The sequence below is a fragment of the Notechis scutatus genome, chromosome 2, assembly GCF_049901735.1.
Source record: "Notechis scutatus isolate UNSWTSFEM ecotype Mainland chromosome 2, rNotScu1.2, whole genome shotgun sequence".
Lineage (NCBI taxonomy): Eukaryota > Metazoa > Chordata > Lepidosauria > Squamata > Elapidae > Notechis > Notechis scutatus.
Genome location: NC_142010.1, coordinates 232806541 through 232818472, shown reverse-complemented (window position 1 = coordinate 232818472; position 11932 = coordinate 232806541). Strand labels below are relative to the sequence as shown.

Below are 11932 nucleotides of genomic sequence, written 5' to 3'. Positions count from 1 at the left end.
ATATTTTGTAGATATTACAGATATTACAGATAAGGAAGACTATAGTACTGTGTTTGAAAAATGTTACGGGTTAAATCCAATGGTATGTTGGAGGCCATTCCTACTGATAGACTAGAAAAAATGGTCTTATTTTCAGCCTGGATTCCTCATACTACAAGGTCAAGGGTCTGATTTTGCCAGAACATGAAAAATTGCAACAAGAAGAAAAAATTTTCTCCTCAATTATCAGAGTTCTACCCACACTATATTAATTAATTTCAAGAACTGAAATAAGCCCTTCACTATGAGATTCATACTGTGAAGATGCAGTCCAATGAATTTTTACTAATACATATATAAAATGTTTTCAAAGTCAAAAAATATCATATACCAATACTTACTAAATGCTTTATCTATTCTCCATCCATTGACTTTTTCTTCCCGCTTAAATTTATTCTGAAAACAGAAAGTTGTAACATGATAATTACTTTATTGAGAAATGATATTAGTTTAAATCCATATTTAATCTTACTGAGAGAATGAAAGGAGTGGCTTGTGTATCTTTATTCTCCGGTATGTTTTCTAGATAATAGAGACAGAATTTTTAGCATCCATAAAGTAAGTTTACTTGAACAAAAACAAAGTTAATGCTTTGAATTCATATCAGAAAAAAACTCTTTATGATTAAAACTGCAATCCAATGAAATATACTTGTTAGGGATAACATTGTTTACCCTAACTGGTTTGGGTAAAAAATAATAAATAAGTTATCATGGTTTGTTGGTCAAAGTGTGTGTAACTTTAACTACAAGAATGTAATTAAGGGTGTGGTTGTAAAAGCACCATAAAAGAAGCAAGTCAATTGCAGCTCTCTCTGGCTTAATGATCCCTAATTACTGGATGGATTGATGACTGCGTTGTTCCTTACTGGAACGGAGGAGAGAAAGGAGTCAACTGAGAGAAGAGATAATACGGACTGATTTATTGTAAGTGAACTGACATTGGCTATTCAACACGGACTTTGCAAATTAAGTATCCCCGACTGGACTGACTGAAATGATACATGACTAATAGACCGTTTATTCTGACTATGCTATAATTCCTAATGGAATAAACTATATTTTTGATAGCACAAGCGTATCTGTATTTTTTTACTGCGTGTTAACTAAAATACAAACTTATCTCACACATTTACCTGTCTGCCTATCTGACTACACTACACATTCTGTTTAGTTTGTTTTCCTTAACACTTGTTGGGGAATTCAGGCTTAACAATACTGATAAATAGACATTAGTTCTATTAGAAATAATAGTCATAGTAATAAAAATGACAACAGTATGATAAGTAATAAGAAGCCTAAAAACAGTTAATCTACATCAAAAGACTGCCTGGTATATTCTCTGATATCGCCAGAGGCAGATTAAATTGAAATGAGGTAAAGTAATTTATAGTAAGTTACCATAAAATATTAAATACACAAGCTAAAGAATATCTTCTTGTGCCTTTTAATTTTTTTCTTGAAAATATTTACCTTGATTTCTGTTCTTGCTCTGTGAGGAAAAAGCTGACTAATCATTGAGAAGTCAGTTCCTACCATACTTATTGCTAAGAAAAACATGTCTGTTTCTGTAATTTAAAAAAAGATAAAATATGGTTAAAGCAATTGTCATTTCAACATATCAGTGTCGATCATATATCACTATAAACAGATCACTATATCACTATAAACAGATTATAGATTAATCTAAACCTCAAAGTATCATTCTTTTCATAATCATCAAAAATGCTCTGTGTTTCACAGAGGAAAACTACATGACCTGCCTTACTTAGAACTTCATTCAGAATCTGGTTGTCACTTTTAAGTACTGCAGAAAAGATGGAATATCCAGGCATCTGAGCCTTTTTGCATACAAAGTAAATAATGTACTGTTGAATTATCTCCTATTTTTAAGTCACATCAGCACCAACCATATGTGTTACATGAATTGTACATTTCAGTAAGAGTTGAAGAGGCCCTTTGGTCATTCCCCAAGGTTTCAGTTAATTGAAGAATAACTGAACTTTCAAAATATCCCAAACACAAAGGACTTTTTAAGTTATTCATTCCACATCTTTGCAAATGAACTATATCCCACCAAATTCACAAGCTAGAGCTGGAAATCACACACTAATCCTAATATTTATTTATGAAAAATTGCCTGATTGTTTACCAAGTGTAAATCACCTGATGAATTATTTCAACAAGCATTATTTCTTATTCCATATAATTCATTAAAGGTTCAGGAAATTGGCAGTCTGAGATATTGAAGAGTCTCTAGTCCTTTCTGAGCTTGGTTGTCTACTTCCTGTGCTTTGCTTGAGTGTGGGGTTTACTCCCTGTTTATATTCAGCAAATAGAACTGATGATGTTACCTACTCGGGTAATGAAATGTTTTCAGAATAGCAACCAAAGCTCAGAGAGCACCAAGTCCAAAATTCAAATCTTACCTACATATATATTTTTCTATTGATATCTGATTTTGGGGCAGGAAATATAATTCATGTATATTCTTGCAATCTGTAAGTATCTATTAAACTGCATATATCCTTCACTGACACATACTGTAAGGTGCATATTATACACCCTAATATGCTTCTATGCCTACAGCACTAAATTATACACACCTTTTTCTGACCATGGTCTAGTATAATAGCTTTTCCTAAAGCTTGAATATGTTGTTGTGGAACCACGCTCAAAAATGGGATCATTTTCTTCCACTACACACTGTCCTTTTGTCCTGAAAACCTCTACAGTTAAACTAAATAGGAACAACAAAAAGAAAATAATTATATAAGAAATGCCATAAGAAGCAAAGTCATCTTAGGAACAATTGTCTTGCTAATAATGGAGAAGATTTGCAACCTGTGTTGAAATACAGGTGGTCCTCAGCTTACAACAGATCATTTAATGACTGTTCAAAGTTACAATGGCACTGAGAAAAGTGACTTAAGGCCATTTTTCACACTTATGACCAATGCAGCCATCCCCATGTGATTTACATTTGGATGCTGCTTCATATTTATGATGGCTGCGGTGTCCTGGGGTCTTGTGATCCCGTTTTGCGACCTCCTGACAAGCAAAGTCAATGAGGAACCCAGATTCACTTAACTAAGTTGTAAAATGGGGCAAAACTCGCTCAATACATTTTTCACTTAACAACATAAATGTTGAGCTCAATTGTGGTTGTAAGCCAATGACCACCTGTACAGCAAAATATATAAATGTCCAAGAAAGACCGAGAAATTGATGAAATATTTTTTTTGCCCTCAGTATTGCTAAAGCAGCTCTTTAATATTTAGTTTTACTTTACATTATCTTTCCATGACAAATAAATTAGATGATTATGAATCTCTCCCTCCAGACACAGGACAATGATTACATGTATAAGAAATATTTTGGGGGGAGGAAATACATAATTGTCCAGTTGAAGATCTTTCCAAATTAAGTACCAGAAGCTCCAATGGAATTTGCAATATAAGTCACAGGATATAAATCTTAAAAAGCAGAATAAGTGGATAAATTGAAGGCAGGAATTAATAGCTGGTTTTATTTATAAACTGTCAATCCTAATGAAGTCTTACCTCAAGTACCAAAATATATTGACCAATATTAAGCACTTCTATAAATGGACACCAATTTTATAATGCAAATTGACTGCAAAACCTAACCTTTCTTCATCCAGAATAATTGAGCCATCTTCTGCAACTTTCACCCGAGGGACTAAAAGAGAGCCATCATTTTCCCCTCCTCCTCCTCCCTGTTCTTCTTCATCATCATCATCATCTTCATTTTCATCTTCATGATCAGCAACTATTCTTTCTTCAGGCCTGAAATTTGAGGAAATAACAGTTCAAATAGCACTAAGCTCTTTTCATATTTCCTTTTTTTTAAAAAAGCATCAGTACAAGAATCATTACATCCATCACATTTTTTTTGTTGGAGTATAACTTTCCTCAGGGTATATGTTCCTATTCCTTACCCTAAGAAACCTACACATAAAAGATTGCATCAGAACCTTACTTAATAATTGCATATTTATATCAATATAAACTTAATACCACCAGTTCTAAATTATGTCCTGGGCACTGGATAATAGAATGGGCAATACCTTTCATTCTTTAATTGACCTCCTCTTGATTGCAAATGTTTCTTTCCTCCATTAAACATAGTATGGAATTATTTATGCATTAATACTCAGGTACTTCTAACACAGCACTCAAAAGTTGGGTTAGGAATGCTACCTCAGAATTAAATTAAACTTGCTTAAAATAATGGTTACATGCTTAAAGTAGCAAAATAATAAGAGGAGGATGCAATTTTATGTATACTTGCCATCTTAATATAAAGTAATAAAGGCAAAGAAAGATAGAGAGGCAGTGGAAGGAAAGAGAAACAGGGAGGGAGGGAGGGAGGGAGGGAGGGAGGAAAGAAAGAAAGAAAGAAAAAGAAAGAAAGAAAGAAAGAAAGAAAGAAAGAAAGAAAGAAAGAAAGAAAGAAAGAAAGAAAGAAAGAGAGAGAAAGAGAGAGAGAAAGAGAGAAAGAGAGAAAGAAAGAAAGAAAGAAAGAAAGAAAGAAAGAAAGAAAGAAAGAAAGAAAGAAAGAAAGAAAGAAGCAAAAGGAGAGTATACAGCTGAGCATCCATTCATGCTACATGACCGATTTTTAATTATAATTAATAAAATCAGGATTTCATCAAAAGGCCAACATAATTAATGAACAGATTAGGATTATGTTTTAAACCAATAATTTAAATTCAGCAATATTAAGCAAACACGATTTTTATTTTTTACAAATGTATTACTGATCGTACATTTCATGAATACTATTTCAAAAAAGAAACAAATTACTCTTTTGCTTGGGTCATTGTAGAAGTCTTTTCTGTTTTCTTCTCTTCAATGAATGAAGACCTATTAAATATTGAAAAGCGCATACTTAATGATTCATTTAATCCAGCAAACTTCTAAATTTCATAGTGCATAGTCCAAATGCAATTAAATTGTATATTTAATTGTGCTAATTGCTAGCATGCTACAGTATGCATTTTTGCACACAAAAATTTAATTTAATTTATTCATATAAAGTTCAGTAACATAAGATAAACCTACATCGTTTCTCAAATAGTGAATCAAGATAATAAAGCACAACTCTAATCAGATTTCACAATATAACAATAATTTCCTGAAAACAACAGATAACAAGCTGATTTAAATCCACTTACTTAGGAATGTCAAATTTTCTACAAAGAATAAAAAAATATGCAAATGTTTTATACATACCAAAACTAAAAATGTGTCATTGGTTTCAATAAATCTTGCCCTGTATTAATTTGATAAAGTTCCTAGCCACATTTGATTATATTTCTACTCATTTGGCTAGAATACAGATGCACTTTTATAGAAATCAACATATTGTATATATATTAGTAATTTATACTGTAGAAAAACATCTAGAAGCCAATATTTCATAAGTAAAAGACCACTAGATTGAATGTCTCAGATGTTTAGATGCTATGTTCCTATGAGCCCAAGTTAACAAAACTGTTGTAAAGAAAAAAGAATGAGAAACCATGTAAGGCACCCTAAAATTTTTAGAGGATACAGAGCGTACAGATCCAATGAATTAATAAAAACAATTTGTACCAACATGACAAAAGAATATATGCACTTACTTCATAGGATTATTTTCAGGCAAATAATAAATAAAATCTCTCATAGTCATTTTGGAGCGATCTTCCGGCATACTTTTCTCAATTATAGGATATTTAAATTTCCGTTGTTTCTAGAAAGATAAATTAATATATTTTTATCATTCCATAGATTTTTATTTAAATCTTGTTTCAAATTTCATTTGTATATATTTAAGAGTTTTCCACTTGCCATATTCAGTTGCTAGCTTGTTTTGTTTTATTTTCATTTTTTGTTAGTGTTAACTTTATTAAATTATTTTAATAAATTATTTTAATACTTTATGTTGATAGAAGCAGAAAAACACAATATGTTTAAATTTTAAAAATGTATTTGCATGTATAATGAGACCATAACTAATTATCACTAAATGAAAATTTATCATACAATTTACGCTACCATATTCAGACACCAATTCACCTTCTGCACCCCCACACCTAATTTAGATGGAAGACAGAATTAAAATGGGTGAGATCGACCAACTGGTCACAGCCTATTGATCACACATTGACTTAAATCCCCATTATTTACCAGAAGCATCAGACAGATATTAAGCACTGGAGAGTTTAGCTGGCAGTTTAATATATTTCAGATGTTTAGAATTAGAATTAGTTTTTGCTGCTGACCATGGCAGCCAGAGCTCATAGTAGTAATTGAAGTCCCAAACTAAGTGTCTACCTAGAATAGCTTGGTATAGTGCAAGCTGCCAAAGATCTCGCTAGATTATAGTGATACTTTCTGTAATACTTCCATATTATAACAAGAGATTCTTCACTTCTCACAAGTGAAGACTGCCTTAGTTCAACAGTAGGGTCCAAGATCTACATGCAAGAGGTCACAAGATGAAATCTATTATTTCCAGATAATGATTAAAAAAATCTTCTCTCTGTAAGACCTGGTTACAGATCATCATGAAGAAGATCTACTACCCATATGGTCACTAGGAGTCAAAAACAACTTGGTGCCGAAACACTCTCCGAAATTAAGAAATGATGCCATTTAGCACTGAAAAAAGGGGGGGGGGGGGGGGGGGGGGGGGGGAGGGGGGGGGGGGGGGGGGGGGGGGGGGGGGGGGGGGGGGGGAGGGGAAAAAAAAAAAGAAAGAGAGAAGGAGAAAAAAAAAAAAAAAAAAAAAAAAAAAAAGAGGGAAAAAAAGGAAGCTCGGGATATCAGGCTGGGAAAATCAATGATCTGATTCACTATAGGATACTTCATCCCAAAAAACAAGCTAGAATTTCTTTCCTTGATACTTCAGATTAAAATTACAAAAATACTGTACTTTCTCTTTATTCAATTCTTCTTTAAGCATCTTCCTTAGCTTCTGAGTTTTGATAATTTTCACACGATCTGAACAAATCTTTTTCTTATCTACTGAAGCAGATTTTGTCTGTGTTGTTTCCTCTTCCATCAGTGTTTCCTGGGTGGGTCTTTCTTTGAGGGGTGAGCTTGTGTTCTTCGGAAGGACTTCATCATTTCTTTGAGCTGGTATACATGGGCTGGGTTCTTTACTAGCAGATTTTTTAAATGGAGAGAACTGTGGCACTTGAGGAGCAGAAGTTTTCTTTTCAGGCAATATGGAAGACTTGGGAGAACTTTCCAAATTTATCTTTTCAGGTAAAGATGTTTCTTTTTGAAACAGAAGGTTACTAAAAGCAGGAGAGTGAGGTCCTTGTTTTTGAGAGCATTTTGATGATAAATCAACAGTGGGAGGAGGCGGAGGTACAATTTTTGGTTTTATAAGGTTAGGCATAGTGGATATCCGTTTTCTTCTCTGTGGAAATCCTTCAACATTTTTCCTGCAGTCTCCATCTCCACTTTTATCACTGGTCTTTTCATTTCTGGAAAATTAAGTGAAATATTAACTAATAGAATAGAATAACATAATGACAGATTTTTTTTTGAAAGGTAGTACAGTAATTACCATGTTTCCCTGAAAATAAAACCTAATTGGAAAATAATCCCTAGCATGATTTTTCTGAACACTTATAATATAAACCCTATCCCCCAAATAAGCCCAGTTAAGATTGTCAGCCAGACAAATACATTTACTGTTTTTCTCCAAAAACTAAGACCTAACCAGAAAATAAGCCCGAGTGCATCTTTTGGAGCAAAAATTAATACAAGATCCGGTCTTATTTTCGGGAAAATACGGGTATGCCATACTTTATACAAATAATTATACTATATTATAATTAATTCTTATGGAAAATACTGGTATTCTTAAACTTGAGACCTAAACAAATATATTAAGACGCTATAGCTAAATGAATATAGATCAATAAATCAATTTCCCAGAAACACAAGTTTACAGGTAATTCTCAACTTACAACAGTTTATTTAGCGATCAAAGTTACAACAGCATTGAAAAAATTGATTACCATTTTTCAGACTTATGACCATTGCATCCTCACAGTTACATGATCAAAATTCAGATGCTTGGCAACTGACTCATATTTATGATGGTTGCAGTATCCTGGCATCATGTGCTCACCTTTTCTAACCTTTTGACAAGCAAAGTCAATGGGGAAGCCAGATTCACTTAACAACTGCAGTGATTCACTTAACAACTGTGGCAAGAAATGTGACAAAATCACTCAACTCACTCATCTTACTTAGCAACAGAAATTTGGGGCTTGTATTATCAACAAATATTTATTTGGTATATTTATGCCATGACTAGTAGAAAAGTTACACAATAAACAGAACAAAATACTACAATGTTACAATGCAAGGTCATGAATTCAGAAGGCTAGTTATGTCATAAATTGTCCTGCAAATGTTTTGGGTTTCTTCAATCTGTTAATAAACAGAATTTCAATAATTTTGATCATATCTTTAAATGTGTACTGAAAACTGATAAATTAGGTTACAAGCAACACATCAAAAATCTTGCAGCTAGTTTGATTTCTCCTTTTAATGTTACTGAGTCAATCCTTTGCTTGAAAAAAACATATTTCTTGGTATCTTGTGAATTTCAAATACTGGGGATATAGCCAAGAACAAATACATCTTTAACATTCAGAAATTGATCTAGAATTTAACAATCCTGTTGATGTCAGCCCCAAATCCAACAATCATAGGAAATGACCCGACCATATGGATTAATGTGCCAATTCTTGAATTACATATCTAATGGCAGGGTGATTGTAATCAAACATTAACATTAACTGAAAATTCAATAAATGCAAAGTAAAATATTAAATCACAGTAATTTCAATTTACAATCACAGGAAACAAAATTATCATTGTTTAATTCAACCTTTCAATGATTATCAAAGTACAGCATTCAAGCTCATCATGCTAATAGTTACATAAGTAACTAAAATACATTTCATCAACTTGCTAAAAGAGTTACTGACTTAACAGCCACAACCTCTAACTTCTGGGGAAGTTCAGAAGCAGCAGTTGTATTTGGATTAAATAACCTAAGTGTTAATTGAATATTCTGCCAAAAAAATCCTTGATGTAAATCAAATTGTTTTAACTCCCCCAAAAACCAACGCACACATACATATTAAATGTTGGATTTAATTTTGAATTTAAAAAAATAATTGCTTCCTCAGACATGAGTTGATCCAAAGTAATAATATTGTAATATCCAATTTACCCCCTCCCTCAACTGATTTAGACATTTTTAAAATGGGATTATCCCATAAAGTAATGAGATAAAGGGTTCAGAGTTAGATCTGTAACCCAATACTTGCTATGTATGTCTTGGAGCATTAACTGCAGAAATCCCAATACTAATCAAAAATTAAATAGGGCTAAATAATGAATCTCAAATTGAGCTTGAAGACAAGGATAAAACTTATTAACTGGGATATACTCCACATGTATATATGAGTGTTCACCTCTCTCTCTCTCTCTGTGTGTGTGTAGAACTGCAGCCTCAGAGGAGCAGTAGAAAGACCAAGCCCTTCTGTTTGAAAGTTCACCAAGCATTTTAAACAAATCAAAAAAACAATTCTACCTATTTGTAATTTATTCATACAATATAATTTTATGGGAGATCTCACACAATAATCAAGTTTCAAAATAAAGACATTACTTTATTAATTTATGTATAATATGCACATCAAGGCTGCAACAATTCAAAGGACCCCTAAACTGCAGTTAATGGCAGCTTCCTGTGTTGTTCTGTTTATTTTACTTATTAAATATATATGGTCAAAAGTCACTTTTTTCAGTGCTGTTGTAACTTCGAACAGTCACTAAATGAACTGTTGTTAAGTCAAGGACTACCTTTACATGTTATCTAATTAGCTATATAGAGCTGATATTAAAGGGTTACAAGATTGGCAGGGACATTAACACAGCTCAAATTTATGAACGTATTGACAGCATTATTCATTGTACAGGTGACCAATAACACAGTTTAGATAATTGGATCAGAGTTTGGCCAATGCAATGCTTCTGCATCATCATCACTATACCTGGAAAATTTATCTATCCTGGAACAGCAAGTTGTTAGGATATCTACAGTCCATTTAATGCCAATTACTACTCCGTATGTTCACACTACAGAATCAAGTCACTAGACTCAAGTCCCAAAAGCTCAGTTATTACAACACAAAGCTAAAGTTCTTTCACACATCTCTTTGAGATGGGAGTTTTGCTGACAGAAGATGATTATGAACCTCTACTAAGAGAAGTTTTGTCAAAACCGGGTCCTCAAATACCGTAGTTAAACGAGCGTCACAGATCCAATTTCCAAGGTGTCTCTCAGGTCATCTCAAAAAGGAAGCTCCGACGGTTTCTGAGAAGAAGACACCACAGCGAGAGGGTAAAAGCAAAGCTCAGTTACCTGCTACTATTGTTACTACTGTCCCCGCTCAGGTGAAGATCTCCAGAGGCGGCAGCGTCACCGGGATGGGGCATCGAACTGTCCTCGACCGTAGAAGACCGGGTGGTCGGTGCCGAGTCATGTTGACCGTCGGCATCTGTGGTGGCGGCGGCAGTGGCGACCGCCGGGACAACTGAGCTCGTGCTGCCTCCACTATTCCCGCCTCTCCCTGCAGCATTCGGCCGGACATTGGGCTTCACGCTAAATCTGGCGCGGCGGAACATGGTGTCGTGAGGCGGAAGGTCCGGCACCGGCTAAAGTCCAGCGTCGCCGGCGAGGCGGCCTCATGTCATCGGCCCGGCTCCGTCCACTTCCCCGCCCTTCCTTTCTGGGACAGGACTTCAATCAGCTGCTCCTAGATGGCGTTGGTCGCGTCATCATTCTGCGACAAAGCAAGCCGGAAGGTTTGGTTCTTATTAACGGTTAATGTACCGCCTGCAATGCAGAAATCGAGTTTTCCGTTTCAGATTTCCTACTGAAGGAAGTGGTTTGTTAATTCATCGTTGGATAGATAGGGGATCGGTGGCAAATAAATTTTAAATCCCATACAGAGTTGGAAGGGACCTTGGAGGTCTTCTAGTCTAGTCCATATAGTAAAGCCTATGCCATAATTCTGTATTTCATTCCGATTCAATTTAACGTCTTGTTCTCCCCCGCCCCCCAATTGGCACAATTCGGTATCACTTTTTTTTAATTTTCAATAAGAATGCCTTAGCTTACAGTTTCATTAATTAGGGAAGGAGGGACTGTAATTTCCAGAATTTTAACTGAGACATAAGATTAGAAAAAAAACTGTAAAGCTCTATTATTATAGAAATTGTGACATAATTTATGTGTCTCTTGAGTCCAAGGATTTTCAAAAATATGTCCTAGTGACTTCAAATGTGTTAATATAAAATTCAGTCCCTCTTCCATGTGACAGTGATTCAGCTAAAGATTGTAAAGATTTTATCTCAATCTTCACTTTTTGTAGGTTAAATGCTTCCAGATTCTTTAAATACAGATATAGCCATTTAATTTGACCAATCTTCACTTTTTGTAAATCCTTCAAGATTCTTTAAATAGATCATTTCACACATAGAACTTGATTTCCAAACCTCTCACAATCTTATAACCAGCCAATTCCAATTTCTCACTATTCTTTTTGAACAATAGCACATTTCTCTAGACCAAATTAATCACATAACAGTCACCAAAATAATTCATTGGAACACCTGTAAAAATTATGTACCAGTAATGAAAAATTATTAATATAATAAAAATTATCATGTACCAGTAATGAAAAATTATTTCTTTGTATCCCATCTTTATTATTTTCACAAATAACACAAGGCAGCAAGCATATCCATGACAGCTTCTGTTTTATTCACAACAAAAATCCTGTG

At 34.1% G+C, this 11932-nt stretch overlaps 1 protein-coding gene across 1 annotated transcript in view; it reads right to left on the bottom strand.

The window, feature by feature from the left end:
* Positions 1-10931, bottom strand: part of BDP1 (BDP1 general transcription factor IIIB subunit) — a 47011-nt gene extending 36080 nt beyond the window's left edge. The window contains exons 1-8 of the mRNA XM_026670648.2: positions 10509-10931; positions 6984-7542; positions 5689-5798; positions 4868-4927; positions 3689-3847; positions 2645-2778; positions 1512-1606; positions 381-435 (exon numbers count right to left, since the gene is read on the bottom strand). Coding sequence (XP_026526433.2) covers positions 381-435; positions 1512-1606; positions 2645-2778; positions 3689-3847; positions 4868-4927; positions 5689-5798; positions 6984-7542; positions 10509-10771 — 1435 coding nt within the window. The 5' untranslated portion in view covers positions 10772-10931. The remainder of the gene's footprint in view (positions 1-380; positions 436-1511; positions 1607-2644; positions 2779-3688; positions 3848-4867; positions 4928-5688; positions 5799-6983; positions 7543-10508) is intronic.
* Between the last annotated feature and the right edge of the window lie 1001 nt (positions 10932-11932).